Source organism: Tyto alba, unplaced genomic scaffold (assembly GCF_018691265.1).
Source record: "Tyto alba isolate M040663 unplaced genomic scaffold, T.alba_DEE_v4.0 Super-Scaffold_42, whole genome shotgun sequence".
In the NCBI taxonomy this organism is placed as follows: domain Eukaryota; kingdom Metazoa; phylum Chordata; class Aves; order Strigiformes; family Tytonidae; genus Tyto; species Tyto alba.
Window position 1 is genome coordinate 8,256,652 of NW_024881318.1, and position 24,929 is coordinate 8,281,580.

At 44.4% G+C, this 24,929-nt stretch overlaps 1 protein-coding gene across 3 annotated transcripts in view; it reads right to left on the reverse strand.

Annotated features, from left to right (window-relative positions):
* Window positions 1-24,929, reverse strand: part of SETBP1 (SET binding protein 1) — a 258,208-nt gene that overhangs the window by 206,013 nt on the left and 27,266 nt on the right. For 2 of the 3 annotated variants that reach the window (XM_042804725.1, XM_042804724.1), the window contains exon 3: window positions 1,301-1,384. The exons of the other annotated variant lie outside the window; for it this stretch is intronic. In XM_042804725.1, coding sequence (XP_042660659.1) covers window positions 1,301-1,384 — 84 coding nt within the window. The remainder of the gene's footprint in view (window positions 1-1,300; window positions 1,385-24,929) is intronic. 3 annotated transcript variants of the gene reach the window in all.

The window sequence follows — 24,929 nt, forward strand, 5'->3', positions numbered from 1 at the left end:
GAAGCTATTATTTGAAGAAAAGTAATATGAATCCTTGTCTCAATGGTGAACTGATAGGATAGCTCATGACAATGAATTTGTTATTTTGACAATACTAATTAAAGAAAAAAAAAACTCCAACATCAATGAAAGACTCAATCCTACAACACATTCATAACGTGACCGATGTTTCTCACAACAGACCCCACCACAGGATAGACAGATTTGTTTTGAGATCTTCTCAGAAATTAACCAAACAAGGCTCAGAGACATTATTATTAATAAGGGTTGATGAACAGGCATGCTGAAAATGAAAAACATTTTTCTTCCCGGGAATTCATCTCTTTTCCCATTAGTAAATTATCAGAAGTTCCATGAGCTTTGTGGACACTGTTTGAATCTGCTCAGGTCTGTATCTGGTTACAGATTGTTCACAAGGTACATTAGAGAGCAAAGTTATTGGATATATGAGATTGACTGCTACACTCTACCACATTTAATAGCGGATGACCCAATATTTATAAAATGTTTCTGCTCAAATCAAATTTTGTTTCCTCTTTGGAAAGAATGATCTCTGGATTCAAACTTTTCCTTAGCTACGAATCTGGAAGGGCATAGTAAGTGACAATTTTGACAGGGACAAACTTGGCTGGTCTAAATAAGTACAAAATGGTAGGAGGTAGGAAGAGACCACCAGCTGGCTGTCATTCAGAGCACAGTCCACCTCACTTGCAATTACTGAACCTCACAAGTGGTCCCACTGACGTCAATTTGACCAATTTTAGAATAAGGGGCCATTCATTTCAAGTAATGAATATTGAAACCTGGCCATCGGTTTGTGAACAAGTTTCTACATATCTATCATGAGGAACCTCAACAAAGAATGTTCTCGTGATGGTGTCACTTCAGAACAAAAGCATTCAACAAATGGCACGTTTCCCTGTAACTATCACACATCCAGGCAGCTACAGTATGAGACCAAAGGTTGCATGCATTTAGCCATGAAGGAAGTGCAATATTCTTTAAGAAAGGCATTCCCTGGAGTGGATTTTTATAAAGAAACAGAATTCATGAATAAATAAACCAGATGGAAATAAGTCAGGCTAGGGCATTAACAGCTCCTAGTGCAATGAATCCTTGGATCTTGCTTGAGGGTTTTTCTACAAATAACAAACACAAAAACATTAATGTTGTACCCTTGTCAGCCGTGTCAAGGACTCTGCTGGTGTCCAGGAACCCAGATATGGAACAGCACTGTTCAAATCAACCAGATGTTAACACATTTTTTTATTTCCACCAGTTAATGTACATATTGACTGACCTGATCTGAGTCTTTCACTTGAGCATTTTTCCCTTTTCTGCAACCACAACTCATGAGCAGTTTTGCATCTCCAATGACTTTTCCCTATAAGAGATAAGGCAAGAAAAACATCAACACAATCTGAACCACTGAAGAGCAAGAGGCTTGTATTTATGACCAGAAACAGGGAAAGAAAGGGCATTAGGGAAGCCTGTGGACTCATCCTGCATTGATGGGAGATACCCTTCCACAGAGCAGTAGCTTCCAAGCTGACAAGGAGACTTCCCCAAAGGACAATATCACAGAATCTGGGGTGTCACACAGACAGGGGCAGAAGGAAAGCAAGGTGTGTTGAAAAACACAGTAGGAATACAGGCAAGGCAAGCTGAAAAGGAACAGGTTATTTTAACCCAATGTTTTCATACACATACATGAACAGGACAAGTTTATCATGCTCAGAGAGTACTATTACCAAACTGGATGCACCAAGCTTGAGGTAAAGCTTATATACCAGCATTTCTGTTCACCCTTATCAAGTTAGTGTTTACTTGCTGCTAGTTTAGCTAGATTTGGTGAAATAAAGTCTACAGGTATGAATTGGCCTCATTAGGACAACTAGTCCATATAAGCACTGTCAAGTCCTTGTCAGAAATTCAACAGCCCTTCCTAATCCAACACTGCTGGTGTAGGCCCTACAATGTTGATATCATGCTAGGGCCAACAGATTTACAAAGAAACAGAGTCCCCTCACCCTCCTTTTGCCTACAACCAACAGTTTAGGAAGTAAGCTGAGCTCAAATACCTTCTATTCATAGACAACCCACCAGACTGACTGAGCATGATCCAAGCCTCAAGGTCCCTTGTGTTGACAGGTTTATTTTCTGAGGATTATTTGAGTCACTTTGGTTTTTCAACAAAGTATTTTTGGAGCTTATCAGACATGGATGTCTTGATAAATCACCATGGCAGAAAGGGCCTGGCATTCCAGGTTTGGTCAAAATGCTCCTTGAGCTCAACAGTAACATGGCCAATTAAGTCCTCACAAGCCCATCACAGTTACTTGCTTTCCTACAGACACACACACAAAGACATTGCCTTTTTTTCAGACTTCTGCTGTCCACAGCTGAAAAATAAACACTCTCAGCATCTGCTGGGTAACAAAGGGAGAATCTGCTTGTGTGCAACCATGGAGAGTCACGAAACTTCAGCTAGATGAATTTATATGGAAAAGGAGAACTCAACATTAAAGCAGTTAATGAGTTTAGCCAAGTGGAAGCTCTCTGTCCTAAATGATGAGGAAGGGAAAACGCACGATTAAAAGGAATTGCAGTCATTGCTCAATACAGGGCACAGCAGAGAGATGACCCTCAGCAGCAGGAATTACAAACAAGCAGATAAACTTCAGGTCAGCTCATGTCAGCCTTCAACCTGCCAGGTGTGGTAAGATCTCTTACTTGGTGACCCTAGCATCTCACAAGTCCCAGCAAGGTCAGATAACGTGCAAAAATTATCTTTTCTCCTCTTTCCAAAAGAGACACTGAAAAAAAAAAGACACTGAAAAGGTTGTACCTACAGCTGATGCCTAACCAAAATGCCTGATGTTTGCGCTGCTGCTTGAAACCTGTCAGACTTTGAGGCTTTCTGGAGACTAGTTCCAACCGGCATCTTCTGCCCATGACTCCCATCTATCACAGGTATTTTGCTCTTGCCCCATGACTACAGTCCTTCAACAGTTAGTCTGTAATCTCTTAAATTCAAAAACCATTTCCCAGAAAGAAGTGATTAAAATAAAATGTAAAGCAATTGTATTAAATTATTATGATAGAGATAGGAGATTGAGGCACAGCGAGAGACTTGTCTGTCTAACCAAAGGAAAATTTCTAGACACCCCACAGTATATGAGATGAGTTAGAGATATAAAAGGACCTAAGGGAGACCCACACATTTCCTAACAGGCAGCTGATGAACAGCCAGGATACCTTACAGTGCCTACAGCAGCAACATATACCTGTGCTTAGGAAACTGGATCTACACATAACTTGCTGGTGGTCAACTTGTCCCAGTATCTACTGGAAAGTCATTATAGTGAAAAAGATACTCCAGCCCTTTTTGCACCACAAACCAAGGAAAGCCTCCCACTTTTAGACCTTCCTCTGGATTCCAGGATATACTGTCATGCAACCTCAGCTCATGGCAAGCCATGGCCATGTTCTCGTCTGGCCGGAAATATCACCAGCTTTATTTAAGACAGAAATTGCAAGATATTACCCATAAGCACCTGTAAAATCAAGAGCAGAAGACGAATATGAACCCAAAAGTTGAGAGGTGCTTCTTTTTCCCTGACAGTACAAGAACGAGGGGGTATTTCCATTCCCTAGAAAAGCAAATTAAAGCAATGCACTGGATAAATAATCCCATCTCCTCTTCCAACTGCAGATGCAGATTTCCTAATGCACATCGCCTGAATTAGCTAATACCTCCACCTTTTTTTAGGAAAGCTTATTATGAGCAGATGCTTAATTTGGGGATAGGTGTCTAACATTAGGCAGCTAAATTGAACGGCAAAAAAAAAAAAAAAAAAAAAAAAAAAGCATATGGACAACATTTGCAGCCAGTCGCAACTCCATTCAAGAGCAGATGGAGGCCTTGTCATTCAGGGGTTTCCTCGCGTACACCAAGCAGTTCAGTGGGGATAGGGAAAGGGGCTTCTGTTTGGATGCTTCTGTCTGGAACCAGATTAGAAGAAAGCACGCTTTTCCGCAGCACACGCCTTGTGTTACATTAAACATGCATATGCAACTTCAGCTTTTATTCAGTGATCTGAAACAGAGCCCTCCAGGGTGCTAAGGGTCAGTGGGTTTTTGTTTGTTTATCTGTATGTTATTTTACAGTTTCTAGTGCCCAAGGAGTTTGTTAAGAAATTAAAACACCTCGCTGGGGATATCCTGCTCTGGTTGTTGCCTCCTAATATATCCCTCCCTCCTTTGTCCAGCAGTGCCTGATGCTTACAGGGAACGCTGAAAAGAGAGGAGCCTCATCTCACTGGGTACTATAGAAGTTTGGTCTTAATTTATGGACCGTCATTTCCATGTTTCATGGGGGTTTAGTAACAGGATTGGGGAGGAACACAGTGATCTTGAAAGTTCACAAATGTATTGCTACTAAATGATCCTGTGTTTTATGCTCTTGGTGTGATGTTCTGGTTGAGAAACAGGAAGGCACAAGGACTTCCAATGGAGGAGCTCATTTTGCCTTCTGGGGGCTCCCACCCATCGTCAGACATCCCCCTTCCCAAGGCGAAGAGCAAGAAGGCTCTTCAGCGAGCACCAAAGAGCAAAGAACATATGTCCCATTATCCCACCTCTTAGAGGGAATCTCACTGGCCTCACCCTCCTCCTTGCACCACGGGTTCCAGCATTTGGCCAAAGTTTGCAGAAAAAAGAAGAAAAATAATAACAGTAACAGGCTTAATTATCTCAGCTGCATGGGTGACAGGAGCTGATCAGTTGCCAGTTTTAACAGCCTGTGGTCGAGAAACACCAAACTGCGTCACCCAGAAGTCAAATGAGGGCCAGTCACAACTCACTTCACGCCAGCAGCTCCAAGGGGAGGTGCAGGGGGGAAAAGACAAATTCCTGCTGCCGGGGCAGCCCCGGAGGCCGCAGCAAGCCCCAGCACTGTCACACTTCCCAGAGCGGTCCCGTGCAGAGCTGCCAGCCCCCTTTAAAGAAGTCGGACGTGACACACATGGCACCGGCCAGGCTCCGTGCTCCGGAGGAGCTGGCTGGGATTAACCGGAGGAACCCGTCTCCCGCCTGCTCTCCCAAATCTACGGATGAAAAGATCTGCTTTGAGGGGTGGGCTCAACTTGGCAGCACCGTGCCATGCACCTTGCAGCCACTGGCAGGTCTAGCTGGGCTCTGACCTGCTCGGTGCCCGTCAACCTTCCTTGGGTTTGAGCAACAGCCATCGAAAATACTGACGGTAGCCTCACCCCCAAGAAGCTGGCACAACCCATCTCCACTTGGCCCCTGGAAGGTCTCACTGGCCAAACCTGGCTTTGGCTTTCAGTTGTTTGTGCTCTCTCCATCTCTCCTGCCTTGCAATACCCTCAAATATCCCCCACCAACAGGTGAAAAAGTGAGGTGCAGAAAGGGTAACAGCCTTGGCCCATGACAGCCTGGGGAAGAGCATAGCTTCCAGCATGGCCTTCCTAAGCCTTTTATCAGCGTTTCAGCTGCTGAAGCAGCCTGGCTCTTCACGGAGAAGTGCTTTTCTGAAAGAGCTGTGTGAAGCTGAGCTGAGCAGTACTTCACAGCCTCTTCCCTTTTCTTCCTCTCCTGTCTTACACCACCAAAATAGCTCTTCAGCATGATACCCACATAAACACAGTGCTCATGCCTGCTCAGGACTGACAAGCATGTAGGGAGGCAATACCATCCTTCTCTGACTCCTTCTTCATCCATCAATATATCCCAATATTTCCAAGACCGCAGAGCACATTTGCAGCCACCTCCCCTGACATCCTGCACCAGGCAGTCTGTGCAATTCTGTCTGCTGTCCCGCCACTGAGATTAATAGTTATTTTTAAATAAAATCAGTACTGTTTTTCACTATGGGCTACTTAGTAACAAGCAAGAGGAACACTTTGGGTTTTATTTTTTTTTTTTCCCTCTAGGGCCCTAGTTCAGGTTTTCACCAAGAAGAGAACGTGTATACCACTGCAACAGTGAACCCTAAAAGAAAAGTCCCCATGGGTGCATAAACGACATAGGGAAGAGCAACATACTTGGTGTTTATGTTTTTTATGCTGTTCTGTCAGGGTGATCCACGCATCTTGAAGAACCAGTGCCCAAGTGCCTACAGTGGTAGAGTGGGAGAGGAGACGGGGGGAAATGAAGGGAAACAAGAACTGAATCCAAGGTGGAGGCAAGCGGCGGTACAACAGACAGCTGGTGTTTGGGTGGTGGTAAATCACCCTGAAATGAGCCTCTTCCCTCAGCTCAATGAGGCCTAAACAACAAAGGAAGGCACAGCTTGCAGCCGGACAGCCTGCTAGCCAACCACAGACACACATGACAGCTTCATTCAGGAGCCCGGAGTCAATACAAAAGCTTCGAAATCAATCCGACATCCTGCGACCTCAAACAATGCTCCAAATCTTCTCAGAATTGGAGCCCCAAATGAGGGGGAGCAGCATTCAAGGGAGATCAAACCGCAGGGCTGGCATTGAAAGGGACTAAAAAGGAGAAGAATGTTCCCAGTTTATTAATGGCGAGGTCTGGCCGGCTGCATCCCAGCCGCCATAGGTTACGTTCATTAAAGGGCAGCGCTTTGCACGTATTATGCAGAGCGCCCAGAGAGTATGTGTGTGTGCGTGAGCGTGCCCCTCACTTGCTAGAAATAGGGATGTGCCTTTCTGCTTAGCACTGTTGTCTCCATCAGAAATTCCTCCTGTGTGAACCGTAAACGGGGTTTTTTCCCACTTGAGCGACTGTATGGGCACAGATGTGAGCATGCCCTCGCACATACGCACGCTCTCTCTCATCCCTGAGCCTGAAAAGCATAAGGGAACTCAGACAGGCTCTTTCCAAGGAAAGAAAAAAAAAAAAAAAAAAAAGCCCAATGTTTCACATCCCCTTCCCTCCTGGCCATACTTTCAGCTCACACACACACACACAAAATCTATTACAAAAGGCTGAAGCATTATACGATTGCCACTGCTGCTGCTGGAGTTGATTGCTCCATAAACCCTTGCCCACTCCTACGTGCCATAAAGGACCTGGTCCCATAGCACAACAAACCCACAAAAAGGAGAAAAAGAAAAATAAGTGCTTCAGTCCCAGGAGTTGTGCCCTCCGGGTAGGATTGCTCCCTCTGGGGTAGTTTCACCTGCAGCATCTGTCTTGTAGCACCACACACAAATGGCACCCTTCCCCTACAGCAACAAAAAGGCCAAACAAATCCTTTTTATCAGCTTCCCTTTGAAGGCAGGTGGAGAAGCAGAATGCACACACACACACACACACACACAAAGATAAATACCATTTGCAAAAGTACTGTTTGGATTTGCCTGTCCTAATTATCTTCTTTTCAGCTGCCACATGTTTGAAAGAGTCAGACCTTGCAAGTTTTCTCCTCCTCAGCTGCACAGCTCAAGACGAAACACTGGCTAGAAGAGGTCAGACTTGAAAAACGCTACTTTTTTTGTGCTGAAATGGGAGTAGATGAAGAGAAAGAGCTGAATTTTTCAGTCATCAACAGATTTTGTTGCACATTTCCCAAGTGTTTTCACTGAAGTCATGTCAAAGTCCAGCCACCTTTGCCTTTACAGTGTCACACTGCTCTTATGTTCAGAACAGATACGGCTATGGCAGCTAGTAACCTCTCTCAAATCTGGAGAAACGCAGGTGCACAGAAACTGGAAACAGTAAATGTTCCTTAGGATTCAGCAACTCCAACAAATTTTATTCTCAAAAGTAGGGGCAATTAGCATTAAAGCTCCACAAAAAAAAAAAAAAAAAACCAAAAACAAAACTTTATGTTTTACTCACCCTTTACTTCACTAGTCTACACTATTACTGCCTCAACTCTGGAGTCCTTAGAAACCATGAGCCTGACCCCTATCTCCTCCGCTCAGAAGACAGATCTATTTTTACCTTGTGATAACATTATACCAATACCAGAGGGCAACAGGGTAAAGACAAATATAGTGGAACCAACAAACTTTTTCTCCATCACAAGGTAGGATGGAAGATCAACTCTATCTGCAAGACAAAATGAGGTGGTATTCAAACCCCAGGTAAGAAGGCTGGAGAAGCCCCTGCCTGGCTTATCAACAGTAAGACAAAAAGCCTCTCAGTTAGCATTCATAGAAAGAGGAAAACTGCAGCCAGGCTGGGCAAATGCCCAAAGATGTGGTAGATGAGTGGTAAGAAACAACAGAGGGCTGCAGCAGTTCTTCGCACTGCAGATGAAACAGTCTGCAAGGATCAGATGGAGAAAGATTCAAGGTTAAGTTTATCAGGAGGATAGTAAGATTAAACTCTTTCATTTTAAAATATGTTTTTCTTCACACTGAAATAGTACTTTCTCTTTCAGATATCTAGCGAGTCCAAATGTACATTTTTCAAATTCAGGAAAATCAAGCTCTTATTTAGATGATCTAGTTTGTTGTTTGGGTGGTTTTTGCCTTTTTTTTTTTTTTTTTTTTTCCTTGCTTGCCTGCTTTAAACTCTGCTATTTGAATAATTTAACAACCCATCTTAAATATTTCACCAATAAATCACAGACTTGTGTTTCTGTTTCATGTTAAAACTAATCAGTGGAGGAATGTCTGAGCTGGAAGTTAAAATTCTGCTCCAGCAAGCTGGCAATGCATAATTATTTCTCCTCAGACTCTGTGGTGAATAAAAACTTCTCTGCAGAATTAATGTCATATAAAAACTTCTTTGTGCAGGATTAGAGCACAACCGCAATCCAGGATTGTCTTCATCCTGCCAACAGGGCTCTGAGATTTCCAGAGCTAATTGGTTTGTAGCGTCCTCCCACCCTGCCAAGCACAAGCATGGGGCTCACAGCTGAATCCCACCCACCGGCACGTCAAGCCGGAGTCCCACTTCACCAGTCGGGATGTTGGTGATGTTCACAGAGCTCCACATGGTCTATATGGGTGATGACTGTATTGGTATTGCATGCTTGTTCCCATCCAAGAGGAGCAAATACAAAAAAAATGTGGATGCTGTTGGCCAAAATGAGAGATTTTTAAAAATGCCTCTGGGGTGAAGGAAGGTGAGAGACTGTACCAAGGAACCCCAAACCTCATCACGTATCAACAAGAATAAAACTTCTCAAGTTCCTACATTGTGTAGGCATTTTTAACTACATTTCAATTAGGTTCTGATGCAAAATCAACATATTTATAAAAACTAAGAGAAGTACACCTACTCCTCTTCACTGTCTCCCAAAGTCCAAGTTCATCTAAATGAAAAAAGGAAGCTTCACATACACATAATTTAGCGCAAATAACTCTAATTTTGTTCCTAAACCATTGAGACACATTCAAGGCAAGACCCACTTTGGTCTCACAGTCAGCAAAATCCAAAATGCATGAATGATGTGAATAGATAGCAAGAAGTTCATAGGTAACATGTTGAATCCAAAACGCAAAACAGAAGAGAAGAATGAATGACAGAAGGGAAGGGGAAGGGGGAATAACTGTAAACCACATTATTATTAAGCTGCCTTTCATTTTGTTCTGTCTCAACTTTTTACTTCGTTTTGTAACAAAACTTAAGAAGTCATGTCTTTTGCTTCAAAGAAGTCTACAGTGTTCTCACATCAAGTATCTCACATTGATACCCATAGTACTGTATGAGCAAAATATACACAATCATATGCACAGATAAAAATCAACTTGTGCAACATGATTCCTCTTCTGCAGCTAGGCAAATGTCTCCACATCCTAGCTCCTAAGACTGGATGAAGCTTGCCTGGTGGAGGGTGGGAGATGTGGAAATAAAACACCTCCTCCTCCTCCTCATTTGAGTACAGAGATCTCCATCTTTCCTCCCCATGTGCAGCCAACAAGACTTCCTGAATAAACTGACATGGAAACAGCTAATTTACTGCTTTGTGTCAGGAATGCAGCCAGGGCTTCAGTCCCCTGCGCCCCAGACTCCCTCGGCTGGGCTGCTTCATCCCAAAAAGGGTGTCCCCTTCCTCCTGCCCTTCCCCTCCAACACACACTCCTCCTCCTATTCTGCTTTTGTAAGTTATCTCCCTGAAAGCTACTTCCCAACAGGAGTCGAAATTAAACAGGCTGCCCATATGCCATGGCTCACTTCTTGTCTGTTCCCCTCACTGCCATCTGGCCTATTTGCTCAGCCAAAGGGAAAAAAAAAAAAATGGGGGGGAAGGGGGGAGGGAAATAAAGAAGAAAAAGGGATGGGGGAGAAGAAGAAGAAGAAGGATAAAGCCAGACACAATGAGGACAAGGAGGGAGGTGATGATGCTGTCTCTTGCATCTGCTGTTTGGCCAGGCTCCCAGATAGATCAGTAAAGGAGAGCAGCAGAACCAGTGACAATTAACCCAAACACACTCCTGTTTATTTAACCTGTTCGGAGAGATCAGCTCATGTGCTGCTCCCCTGTCAAGGAGGCACCACACTCCAGCAAGGAGCTTCCTACCAAGAAACCTCCAGTCAGAGGAGGCAAAGGGAGATCCTGATCTCCTAAACCAGCCTAGAGGAGAAAAAAAAAAAAAATAAAAGATTCTTCAGAGCACAACTGAGCTGCTGGGCTGAGGTTTTCCTTAACTTTCCAAATTACCTTGTTTATACAGCAGTACAGGCAGAAGAGCAAGGAGAGATGTGACTGAGTGTAGGGGGAGTTGCAGGTCTGTCCTGGTTTTGATGCACACTAATTTCTAAAGCTCCTGACCCTGCAAAACCAGAGGAAAAGAAAGGAAAAAACCAACCAACCAAACAAACAAAAAACAATCTAGAAGAGAAAAAGCAAAATAAACTTCAAACACCTCGTTACTTCCATGCTGCTTCTCTAAACACATAAAAGTTTTCAGCCCTGCAAGATGATGAGGGCAGATTATGGTTTTTTTTAAAGGAAAAAGAGGGTAACTCAAAAAACTGCATAGCTCACTGTTACTAAACATTTGTGCCAGGGTGGGGAGAAAGTCTAAGAGCAGACCTGTGGGAATCACAGAAGTTATGTTTGGTTTTCAAACTGAAATGAAAACTTCAAGATTAAAAAAAAAAAAAAAAATAGATTAACTTGAAAAACAGTTTTCTAAAAAGAGCAGGTACTAAGCCACTCACACAGCAGAAAGGGGATAAGAAAACTCTTTTTCAACACCTTTTACTGCTTTTTCTTTCTTTCTTTTTTCAATTTGCAATGAGACATTGCATACTCGTGTAAAGGCTGGAGCACGTGTCAATAATGAATTTTACTGCATTCCAGTCCTCTTACCTAGTTTTGCATGTGTTTACCTCCAAGAAATGGGAACAAAATTCAGCTCGTGTTTGTCTGCAGAGTGCAAACTGCAGGTAGCAGAGAAGCGTGTGTGCAAAAACATGTGCCTGGTGCTGAGATAGGTAGCAAAAGCCATATGGTTGGTTCATCTCAAGGCAGACACTACTGAGCCATGAGACGACGATAATTACCATTAGAGCTCCATGAGATCATGGTAGGGAAGCCCCTGCAGGGAGAGGCGGCTGGGGAGGAAGAGCAGACATCCTCTTTCTGAGGCAACATGGATTGCGTGCAGGCACAGAGAAGCTCCAGATGCTTCCCAGAATGAAAGGTGTTGCTGCTGGGACCATTAGGGAAAGAGTTTTTCCATTAGCCTTGTGCCTACACCCGAGTCCTTCACAAACACAGATGAGGAGATCATCCTGCCTGAGGACAGTGCCTTCTGATTCAAATGCATGTATTCCCATTGCAGCCTGACTCTGCAACAAAACAAAACCCAGCAGGCTGAATATATTCGTGCATGATCATTCCTCTGCTTGCAACCACTGGGCAAAATGAGTGTTGCCTGTCTTAGGCTCCCTATTTTTCTACAAGTGCATCAGCACATGCAGGTAGGTGACATGCAGAGCATGATAACGGGTGCCCCAAAGCAAAGGCTGCGTTGATTTTTCCATCAGTAGGGCTTGTGGTCCCTCATAGTAGAGAACAACACTTTCTCCATCCAAGCAGCCCACATGCAGCCTTCGGAAAGGAAGAAATGCTTTGTGAATGCAAAATAACTTTGTGACAGTGGAAGCGGAAACCAGAAGCTTGCCTAAAACCAAATCACAGCAGCGTTTCCAACTTTAACACTGCTGCAGCCTCTCCACAACAGGGCCTCCTACTTAAGGAACCATTAAAAGCAGCAACAACAACAACAGACAGAGGCAGTCCTCTGTGAAGAGATTAATTCCACCACAGGTTTCGGCTGACATCATCAGCCCATCCACGTTCCGCTTTTGTGGTTTGTGATCTCACCACCAAGCACCTCTGTGGAGTCATTCCTTCCTATCTTACTGCAGCCCATCCATTATCCTCTACCTAATTGCTTCCACAGCACTGCTGCAACAGAGGTATTTCCTACAGCTGAACATTTGTATTCCCAAGAGTTGGCACCCGCCAGGTCAAGTTCCTCAGTCTTTACATTTGATATTGCTACAATGGGAAGAAGTTCCAGAGAACAGAAAAGCACATGGAGGCAGCAGTCAATCTGATTCCTCTATTCAGATTTTCTTTTAAACAAAAGGGGAATTCCTAAAGATCATCTTACATTATTCGATGGAAATATGATGGAAGGATGGGGGAATGGTGTCAAGCATAGCCTGTCCAATACACCATTAAATCAGAATTCCCCAGTTAGGGATAACTATGAACTTCAATAAAGTCAATGCGAAGAGGGTGCAGTATGGAAAACTGGGAAGAGGTGGGCGATGGATATTGGAGTTTTTTTGTGTTTTTGTTTGGAGATGTGCGAGCTGGGAGCGACCAACACTGAGCTAATGGCATCCAAGCTGACTCCTGAACACTGCGCACCTGCCTAAGGTCTCAGCTTCTCACAAAACCAACCAAGTGAAGAGAATGAGGATGCTCCCTGTTTTGTAGCTGGCAGTGAAAACCCCAGGAGATCCCCCAATGTTCCCACTCTGAGGATGGCATCTGCAGTAGGTCAAGGAGCAGCAGGTACCAACTTCCACATGTCTGACTGGAGTTTTAAGCACCAAGCCACTCCAGAAACAAATAATTTCATATTTCCACTCTCTGTAGTGAGGTTCCAAAATACTTTGCATCTGCATGTTGGGCTGAGGGAAGATAATGTCCTCTCATAGCTATGCTATTGGTGTGATGCTGAGAAATTCTGGGGTCTTTGACTTGCCCTCCCTCTGCATTTTTTGTATTTGGAACATCCCTTTAACCTCTGTGATTCTTTCCCTCCTCCCATGTTTAAGGGTAAGAAATCTTTTAATTATAGGACTTCTCCAATGGGCCTGAGAGAAAATTTTCAAACCAGTATTAAGATCATCTCTAATCTAGCATACTCAAGGTGTTCAACTGTGATTCCTTTATTTATGCCAGCAGAACATAAGGCCTTCAAAAGGTCTCCCACCCAAATATTGGGCTAATCTAGATGTATTGGATTCATCAAAATCCAGATAATTCAACCTCCAGGAAGTACAAGACCACTAGTAGTGAAACTCAAAGGATTGTGTTTGCCCATCTTGGCCTCACAAAGCATAAAAGACTTTTGTTACCCTGAAAGAGTAGCTTCCTTAGTGCCATATCATGCCTAACCATGCTGGCAAGAGAGGGAATATGCTCAAGGACTATTGCTGCAGCATGTTGCCAGTCGTTGGCTGAGGAAGCCCAACCACGTCACTAGTATGACGAGTTAAAGATGTGAGAGCATCCTGAAAACCTGATCCCCTCCATTCTGAGAGTCCCACATCTCCCAGCCATGAAGTGGATGGTTGTTTGTTCAAGGTTGCAATACTCATCTTAGCTGGTGGTTCTCATTAGGTTCTCACCCTTAGTGATGCTTTAAGGCCATTTGCCTTCCCCAACTCCCCATTGCAGCTGTCTCATAACCCAGGCTGGAAATGAAAAAAAAAAAAAAAAAAAAAAAAGGCTTTGAGTCACAGGGAGCTGCAAATCCACTATTTAAGACTGGACCTAAGCCTATGCCTTCATATTGCTGCAAAAGCTGGATCTAAAATTGCAGGAATCAGAGTGGTAATAGGCAAGTCAGTGGTGAGTGTGAGGAGAGAGTCAGCAGCTGGCCAGGCAGCCTAATTTGTGGCAAAGGAGACAAAACATGACCGAAAGCCCCTTAATTCCCAGCAGAGGCTGAGGGCAGCCCAGGCAGAGCTGCAGAGCCAGGGCAGCACCGTGGCGGCCGCAGATCCTGCCCGCCGGAGCCAGCCTCCCCCCTCGCCTGCCTGGAGTTTCAAAGGCCTAAATCAAACCAGTGGGAGGAACTTGAACACTTTTAAAATTTGGACTTGGTTTAATAATGGTGCCAGTTTAAAAAAAAAAAAAAAAAAAGCCCAACAATCTCTCCTATCTAGACAAATGTGGCCCCAAAAACCCATGTTTATTTTATTTTAAATTCCCTGAAGACAATGTAGAATTTTCTGTGGATGACTAAGGCCTAAAAAACTCTCCAATTTCTGCACATTTTTATTATTTGAAAAAAAGAATTATATCTTTGGGGAAAGAAAGGACAACTTTCTTTTCATTCAAAGTCTGAGGGGGAACTTTCCAACCAAACTTATCAAACTATACCAAACTCCTATTCTTCAACATTCACCCATGTTATTTCACTTCTTTTTAACATTTGATGTTCACTTTCACCTAAGTTCGCTAATAGTATTTGCCTGAGGTGTAACATGTAAAGTCAATGGGGGTAAGATGAAGCCTATCTGTAACTCCTAAAATATTCCAAACAAGCAAAGTGTCATGTAGGAAAGAGGAATAAACTGAGCTGCTATCCCAGTCACAAAATGATACAGCAGTAGGGCAAGCAACTGAATTAATAATATCACGATCTTGATAGCCCTTGCTGTAAAATACCATCCCTTCTTTCAGCCCCAGATGCTAGGAACTGTGTTGCTTTGAACTGTTATCAGCCATCCCTCCCACCCACTCATCTGAGAAGATAAAAATCAAGGTCTGGGCTGCTGAGTCAGATTACAAACACCCAAGCAAGACATTTACCCAGACTTGGTTTTGGTCACTTCTTCACTGAAACTCTGTATCATGGGGCTGGCAGGAGGCTCTTTTAACCTATTCCAGAGAAATGAGCCTCTGAGAACCAGAAACCACACGTGGGAGGAAAAAAAAAATAAATAAATTTGTTTTGTGAAAGGGGCAAATTTCTAAACTTCTGGTCAGAAGCTGGTTCTTCTCAACATAAAACCCTGAGCAACTGAGCAGATGACCCTGGAGAAACATTATGGCCTGGAGGACAAAGCCTTAGACTGAAAATTGTGGAATTTATGTTTTTTTGATCAATGTCATGTATGAATCACCTGCGGACACTCAGGTTACAGCTGTGAGCCTCAGTTTCCCTTGAAAACTGGTAGCCAAAGTGGTCTGGTTCTCCCCATAAAAAAAAAGCTTTGCTAAAAAAGGGTCGATAATATGGGTATTATTTTAGAAACTAAAACTTCTGAGGTGACCAGATTCATCAGTCCCCTGAGGAAAGCTCTTCTCTTTTTGTTACATGAAAAAGTACGATTTTCCACTCTGGGGTGAGCTCAACCTTCAGATTGTTACAGCTGAAGACACCCTGGCAAAGCTCAGAGTTTACATTTCTCTTCGGCTTCTTCAAGTCTCCTTTTTAGTTTCAGTTTAGATTTCCTGTCTTCCTCCCCCCACCCTTTCGTTTTTGGGGCTTCAATTCAAATAGAAACCAAAAGCATCGCTGATTCAAGATCTTTTTGTATGTCTCTTGTTTTGACTAGAAACCACAGCAGACCAAATAAAATTAAATGATGCTTAGATATCACTTTGGGGTTCAAGAAGCTCTGTAGAGCTTAGAACCTACCTCCTTTATCACAGAGGCTGCTGTGTGCTGTCATATCCCTTATTTGCAGAGAGGGACATCAAAATGGAGGAAGTTTAATGGCTTGATATTTTAATTTTAAGCACAAAATACATGTTTCTAATTCCTTGGCTTGCATAGTGAATGCCCCTGGGTTTTGAGATCTAAATGCCTTTGGAGTTTAGGCCCCAAACCTTCACGCAAATGTGATGCGACACGTGTGCTGAAAATTTTCATGATTAAATAAAACCAAACCTCCCTTGATGAACACAGAAGGGAGAAACTTCCCTTTTGGAAGTGAACAAGAGTTCATGGCTGAGAACCACGATCTTTGCTGCAGGACACAGTTTCATGTTGGTCTCAGATCCGCTAGCCTCTCAACATTCGCAAGCCAAATAAACAATGAGAAGTTTTGAACTGATTTTGACTGACTTCTCATCCCCTTGCTCATTTTTTTTCTGTCAGGATTGCAAACGAAGGATCAGCTCTTTAGCCACTGCAGCTAGAGCTGTTAATGCTCCCTTGCTCCCCACCCTGTGAGGAGCGCAGAGGACGAGTGCTCACATCTTTCTCCTAATTTCAGCACCTGGGAGTTATTCCCCGCATCCTGCAATTTTGACCTCTTTTCCTTTCAGTGTCACTTGCACTCAGAAAGCAAAAATCCAGTCCTGGGGGAATATATGGGATGTTTTACATCTCAGGACAACACTTTCAACACTTTGTTTTGGGACTGAAAAAGGAGGCAAGACAATCACCTGCTTGAGTGAGCTCTTTGGACGAGGCAAACAAGTGCCACTTTGTTCTCGCTTGTGCAGCCCAGGCAGAGACTGAGGGGGGTACGGGAAGGTCAAGACAGACCCGTGATTTAAAAGCAGGAGAATGGTTTGGTGACTGAATGAGCCAGAGGCTTCACTTTCAGCTCATGCTGGTAGAGAATGCTATGCAGAGGGAGGCACAATAATGCCTCAGTTTCCCCACTGTTAGGGGGTGACTGTGCTGCCTACTGCCACCACAGGGCTCCTAATAAAGCACTCCTGAATCAAGGCACAAATCTGCAGTGCCAAGCAACCAACACACCAGCTGCTTCACGGCTGTGCAGCTGGAAAAGAGTTGTCCCTTGCCTTGCTCCGGGAGCAGGAGTATTGCCTCAACCCTGTCACCCGCCTTCCAGGGCTGGCTGTAAAGCAAGCCCAGCAGAAGGGAACCCTGTCAGACCTCAGCATGCCTCAACTGAAGATGATCCACAAAGCAAGGCAAGCTCTCTTTCCCTTTTCTCAACAACAACGTTTTGGACCTGGTGATGAATGTTGAAGCTTTAACCAAGACCATATTGACTATAAAAAAAGCTCCCAGCTGCCTCTTGGGTATCTTTAAGGAGCACATAAGACTTTGAGGGCCCAAACAAAACACAGCTTGCTGGCCACAAATAGGATATACCACTGCCAAAACCTTCCTCCGCTGCAGCTATGGCATTCTCCAGAAAACATTTTATAAGCTGGTCTCTGAGTTTTATGACATGAGCATATAGAAGTGAATGTAAACTCCACTGACCCTCATGCTGCTTTTTGGCTCAAGGAAGTGTTTCTTTTTACATCTTTCTTCCTCTTCTACCCAGCTCCTTAACTAATCACAGATTTCTAAATAAGAAGGGAATTACATTAATTGAAACCTTCTCTGTACATTATCAGATTTAGCAGGAGCATCTGGGGAAGGGGAAGGCAGAAGGCTTAGGACAGAGTGGATGTGCAGTATTGAATCACTCTTTAGAGGAAGATGTCAGGGTGTGAAAGGCCAATGAACTGCTTTTGGTCACATCAAGTTAGAATCTCCTTCTCCCAAGTGCCACTGGTGCCTCACTACCATGTCCAAGAGCAAGCCAAGGCTGCTGGAGGACCAGGTCAAGGCAGGATCCAATGCAGCCAACTTGTGATGCACCAGATAAACACAGGTTCTCTCCCTTCACTTTCATAATGACTGTAAGAGCACAGCCCTGGCATGTGCATCAGTCAGACTTGAAATGCAGCTGAGTATTACCAAAGCTACAAGTGGAGGTACTCGAGGGTTGAGAAGGTGTCATGTTTTCTTGACACACCATCAGATCTCATCTGCATTGTGTACTGAAACAACTCATTCACCTCCTGACCAGCAGATGATAGCTGGATCCTCACAACACACAGATTTTTCATGATAGCACCTCCATGCAAGGAACTAAACTTGCAGAGCAAGACTTCTGTGGCTGCAAAAACATCAGGAGTGGATCAAATCCTTCTTGGGAGTTATTCTGAGTTCAGAGAGGGAGTATTTTGATGTCATAGTTACATGGGAAAACGGACTGAGCAAAACGTAAGCACCAGGCTCCAGGGATTTCCATGAGCGTAAGCGCAAAGTTTTTGGAAACAGGTTTAGTGGGAATGCTGTTTCCACCAAAGTCCTCCCCTCCTTCCCCTCCCTGGCTGGCTGACTTTCCCAGAGTCTCGATTTGCAGCCTGCCTGAATACCACTCAAAATATTTTCTCAATTAGAGGAGAAAACAGGAATTTGCCACTTGTCTGCCTCTATTCTGCTGCCTGTCAGCATTCAGCAAATATTTCAATCATAGCCCTTTGCATGCTGCTAGCCCTGCTCATTTAACCTTTGGCCCTTCCCTAGGCTAATCCATCGGCCTTTACCTTCAAATCTTTACAGCCAAGGGCTGACTGAGGGCTGGGCTGCCAGGGAGGATGAAAGAGGTGAGGGGGATAACTTATGCCAGATTCCAATATTGCAATTTTGGGGGAGGAGCAGAGAGTACAAAACTCTGACCACACTCCTCCAAGAATTTGTTACACCGGTGGCTGGGATTTGCACTTCCACATCTGGAAGATGATGAGGAAAAAATTAACACATTTAGGAAACAAAAAAAAAAAAAAAAAAAGAAGGGGGAATGAAGGTCTCCGTCATCGTGGCTCTCCTCCGCACAGCCATCGGCATCCTGAGGCAGGTACCTCATTGTCCATGGACTCTGCTCTTCTTCTCCCACCCTAGCCACCCTCCTCCCCACCTCGCATGCCGCCAAGGTTAGTAGCTAACGGTTCTGCTGTCAAAAGCACATGTGGTGAAAGTAATGCCCAGAGCACAGCCTGTCAGCCTCAGAAGCGCCTGCTCGGCTTTGATGGTGGGGGACCGCGAAAGCCCGTGCCCGCCCGGCCTCCCCCCCGGGCCGGCCGCTCAGCCAAGCATCCACGGCGGCTCTCCTGGGGCCATGCCCAGCCGCCCGCTGTATGAGAAATCGCTGACCCTTCCGTCACATGGACGCTTTAATTGTTCACATCGGTATTTTGTTTCGCCCTACTGTAGACAGTTTGCTGTCTGTTATCTGTCCTTCATATGTAATTAATTGTGCTGCCTCCTGGCTCATTAGAAACAAGCCCCTCTCCTCCCCTTCCCCCCTCTCCCTTGGCCAAGTCACACTGTGCATTATTTAGGTTAAATCATGTTTAAGTAACTACATAAATAGTAGGTCGAGTTTGCCTTTTGTCTAGGCTGAGACTGTTGCTTGGCTTCTTTCTCAACGTGTCAGACCAGGAAAGCCCTTATCACTGGAAGCTCTGGAAAGGAAACCCTCACTGGGCAGAGCAGCCGTGCCGCCCCAGGAGCAGGGGAAGGCCCTCTGAGCAGAAGGCTCGTCCAGTAGGTAACAAGAATGAGCTGCCAAACTTTAATAAAGCAGGTGTAAAAGTCAGTGCTTGCAGAGCAAAAATCCTGCCAAGAGGATGTTCATCGTCTAGCAAGAGGTAACAGCAAGAGGACACTGAGGTTTGGGGTTTTTTCTTACCCTCTGTAGCTTATTCCTGCCAGCAAAACGCACTTCAAGAGACACCACTTCACACATCCCAGGTCACCCGCTACCATCTGATCAGACCTCTCTTTCAGCTACAGCATTGAAACTCAGGCGTTACAGTGCAAGTGAAAGACTTCTGAGCTTTCATTCAATTAAGAACAAAATGATACTTTCTGAAGTGGGTTCTCTCAGTGCACCGTTAAAAAAAAAAAAAAAAAAAAAAAAAAAGTTGAGGATGTGGGTATACAGGTTCAAGCAATCTAAAAACCAACATGAATCATCACCTCAAATTCAAACAAAACCTGCACCAAACTGTCTTAAAGGGTTAGAGTAATAAAACTAAAGCCTGCAAAGTTCATTTGCTTACTTTTCTGGGCCAAAGCTTAATGTTCTTGTAGACTGTTTTCCTGTGCAAAAGCACCTCTACTATCAGCTGATATAAAGATTTGAGGATTTAAATATCTTCTTCTAGCTGGAAATAACCACTGACAGACCGTGCATGAGAAAGCTTGTTTCCTCGAGATTTCCAGCTTAGCTTAAGAGATTTAATCATCTGGATGAGCTTCGGGTGAATCACCTGAACTTTTGGATACTGACTGCAGCCAAGACCTCCCATCTTCTTTGCGTGTGCACATCCTTGCTGATAGACCTGGGCTAGCCAAGTGCTTTAACTGATTGGACCAGGCTCAGCTTTGCTGGATTGCCTGCACAAAGGTTGTGAAGGGCTTTGGTGAAGGCTTCCACATGAAAAGCACTGCAGACATTTCCAGCGGTGTTATGTGAAGCTAAATTAATGCTTGGGAAAACTGCTCATAGCAGGAATGTAAGGCAATGAAGTCCTCTCTTCCCAGCACAATCTGGGCACGGATGATGGCAGAACAAAAGCCTTCCAGGGCTGCCTAAGACCAATGAATCTCACCAGTGACATGGGAAGACCACCATGAAGAGCCAGGGCATAGTTCAGTTTTCCAGTCTATCTGCAGCTGTCCCTCTCCACCACAAGGGCTTAAAAAGAATGGAGGTCATGAGCGGATGTCATGCAAGTCACTAAAGTTGTTTTATCAGAGACTCTCAATCTAAACTTGCTGCCTGGGCTTAATACAGCTGCTGATCTCCTGCAGAAATGTGCTGCTATTGAGCTGAACCCATCAAAATGGCACTCTGGCTTCCCATACCTACCCAACTTGCCTTCCTAGCACTGCTCATATCGCTTCAGGAGGAGACAGTCCCCCCTGAATCTTTTTCCAAATCTAGGCATACAAAAATAACATACCCACAGCCTGGTTCATCAGAAACACACCTAGCTTTTAGGTGATGTTGTATTATTAATAATATACGCTTAAAAAAAAAAAAAGTTCTCAAGAAGGAAAGGGGAAAGGAAGGAAGAAAGAAAAACATACACAAGTGGGGGAAGGGGGAAAAAAGGACAACAATCTGAGACTTTCAATGGGAATGTCCAAAAATAACACAAACAGGATCTCCCTGCCATCTGCTCCAATCCTCTCTGAATGGCTTTCAAAGCAAAAAGCCTTGCCAAAACCTGACAAACAAAGCACCAAGCATCAGTTTTAATGGAATACCAATACTGTGTTCCCCCTTCCCCCTTTTTTGCTACACATACACACACCTTCCACACCCCTTCAGTTGCCAAATAAATGACACTATGCAAAAAAATTTGCTTCGGTTACGAAGCTGAATAAACAAGGAATAATTTTGCAAGTGCTCCCATATGTCTCTGCTTCTCTGCTTACAATGGACACTAATAAGATTTGCCATAACTAATTTACTCTTTCACACCATTACCCTATTCTCTACTTAAAAAAAAAAAAAAAATCAACAAAAAAAAAATACAAACAAAAAAACCAAAAAACTGAATTCTACCTATCCCATGTGCATTTCTCTACAACTTTCACACAGTTGAAACATAAGGATTTCAAATTCCACCCATCACAGATCAGACTCTTTCAACTTAGTTTAAGCCCTTGAACAAGGTTTAAAGGTGAGTTTTACTGAACCTAAAGGAACAGAAGAATGTTTGACACTTTTTTCCTTTGGTTTTCCATTTTCATTGTAAAAAAGATGTCTAAAGGGAATGATGGGGAATGAGCAGGCATAGAAGAGCTGCAATCTTGACACCAAAGGTAATGTGTTAGTGCACATAAAGTAGAAAGTCTCGACTCCAAAGGCAATGTGCTAGCACATATAAAGCAGAAATAAAATTCATTAGCTGCAAAATCCAGTAACTCTCCCATGCTTCATTTCAGCCTAAGCAGGGCAAACACAAAGCAAACACCCTGCAGTAACACCCAGGAATTGATGCAGCCTTCAGACAACACTCCACTTTTAGTCTTTCAAAACTAAATAAAGTACTGGGATGCAGAGATCTTGGTGAAGGGCAGAAGTGGATTTTGTTGTTTTTTTTTTTTTGTTTGTATGTTTGGTTTTGTTTTAGTTTTTTTGTTTGTTTGTTTTTGTTTTTGTTGTTGTTGTTGTTGGGGTTTTTTAGTGTTTTTTTTTTTTTAAATGATTCCCATCTCTCCTGACAAACCTAAGAAACAAAACTGAAATGCTTAAATCCACACTTCTTTGTTGTGCTTTGTTCCCTCTGCTGCTGAGATATTTTTATATGCCAGAAGCACACCTTTACCAGCGCTGATCAAGCTTTTTCTTTTTTTCTTTTTTTTTTAAAAAAAAAAAGAAACATCTGAGGCCTAAATTACTTGAACAAACAAAAGCGTTTTTCCTCCCTCTCTCCTCTGCTGCCAACCCCCCCCAGTGCTGGATCTGCCCCTCCTCCCCCAGCACACAAATGGCCTCACACCAGACAGGACAGAGGGAGGGCTCCCGATTATGCCTCTTTATTAACAAGGGGCCACTGCGGGGAAGGGACTGGGGCAGGGTGGGGGACAGACAGCGGCTGCCGGCTCCTTTCCACCACCCAAAATGGGGAGCAGAGATTGCAGGCAATCCGCCGAGAAGGAGCCCACAGGAGAGAGCTCTGGGCCGCCTGCCAGCCCACCCCGCGCCATGAGATGCCATGGTGGGTGGGCATGGCCGGGTCTGCCCCCACTGTCACATCTGGGGAAGGGTGGCAGGGAAGACCTGCAGGAAAAACCAGTCGTTCCTTGCAGCCTGCGGCTGGGGAGAGCTGGGTGGTGGTGGGAGCCCGACGGATGTACCGCGGCATGGGGGTGGGCGCAGGGATCCTTGCTGCAGCTGGAGCAGCAGAAGGTGGGATGCCTTCTCCAGCAGCCCCTTCTTCGTCTGCCTCAATTTTCTGCTTGCAAACTGGGGAGGGCCTTAGGAAAGTGCTGAAAACCTACACTCTTTAGTAGTATTCAGACATGATAGTTACAGGGCAGTGCTTTCAACTTTCTGTCCTTACCATCCATCATCTAACTCCTTCCTCCCTATCTCTGTGGTGATTTATTTTCTTGTTCCAGTAGGAAAGACAGGAAGGTATTTTTTGTGAAAAAGTCATGGTCAAAATCAAAACTATTTCCTTCTGTCCCCTTTCAACCTCAGGCCGCCTTTTGCATTCACCCTTCAACGTTGTGGCATCACACCTAATGATAAATTTACTGACTCCCTCAGGCGTCCGATTTATACATCAGATCCTCTCCAGCACTGCCTGCGTGGCCATCTCCATCTGGCAGAGACCAAATCCCCTTTTCTCCTTGCCTCAGTGTTTAAATTCTGCTCCCACTGGGCTGCTGGCTTTTCCTCAGGAACAAAGCACAGGCCCTGTGAGCAAACATTTCTAACCATCTGTGTCCAGCAGCCACAACAAGAATGGTTTCCCTTACTCCCAAAGCCCCCCATAATTGTCCCCCAGACCTCACAAAACACTCGAGGTCCTTTCTGACTCCTTCCTCATTCTCGAGAAAACAGATTTTGTCACTTTGTCCAGTCTTTGGTTTTGTTTATTTATTTATGGACCTTTATCTTACCTGTGCTCCTTGTCGAGTCAGTTTCAGATCAACATCTAACTGTGTTTTCACACAAGTGGCAAGACTGCGGGTAGGCAATGAAGATACAGGCCAGCAATGGGGACTATAAGAAGAGCATAAAGCATTTTGACTTTTTCCAACCAGGGATTAACACATGGTTTTTAAACAAGGGGACTCCCTTCCCAGCTGACAGCAGCAGCTGCAGCTTCTGACTTGCTTGCAGAGTGGCAGGGAATCGAATCAAAGAGAAAAGAAGAAAGAGGACAACCCTTCCTTGGGGAGTAGGAAACACAATACAAGCTATTCTAAAACCCCTGCAAATACTGGCTTGGTTTTAGGTCAGGCTCTCCCTCCCCCTTCTGTCCTGTGTCATCCCCCCCCCCCTCCTCTCCCAACAAAGGGAAATTGGTATTTTTCGAAATTCTTCTGAAAGCCAATCCGGCAGATGGTTCTTTCCATGTCGGGGAGGGAACAAAAACGAAAAACCTGCCAGGATACACATCACCGAGATGTGACAAAGATGGGTATGGTGGCTGGCCTCTGACCCAGGTATTTCACATAGGCCTATTAAACCATGTGGCCATGGTAGACTGAGTCGACTTGTATCTCCAGCAAGCAGCTGCTGTACCCCACAAGCTCATGCTAGGTTTTATTGGCTTAAGTCAGGCCAGATAGACTGAAAAAAGACAGGGGTTTTCTACATTACCATCCCACCCTTTCAGCACCTTATACCAATTCCCTATGCCAACACCTTAGCAGGTGGAAGTAAAGTTCAGCAGCCAAATTCACAATTTAATGGTAAATGGCTTATTTAGACAGTAATTAGCAAATTTCCTACTTCACCAAAGTCTTATGTATACATCACTAATATGAACTCCTGAAGATGCAGAAAGCCAAGGCTAAGTCACTGTCTGTCCTACTGCATTCAAATCCTTCAGATTAAGGATCTGGCTATCAGAAGCTGCTCTCCCTTTTCTTTACAACCTCCTCTTCCCTCTAGATGACATCAACAGCCAAGTTCCCACTCTTTCCAAGGGTGTTTCAAGCAGACCCAAGGGCTCCACATCACAAGGACCCAAGCTGCATGACTTGGTTACGCGCCATGTCTGCCAACCAAAGCCCAGGAAGCCGCGAAGGATGTGCTGCCCTCCCGCAGAGCTGCCCTGTGTTTCACAAATTCCCATGAAGCATGTTGGCAGTTGCTGTCCCCGAGTGACTAATAGCTGCTCCTGCCCACGCCCAGAGTCCGTGACCTAAGGACAGATCAATCCCTGCCCGTCACACTCTTCCCAGTTTCTCTTGAGAGCACTGTGT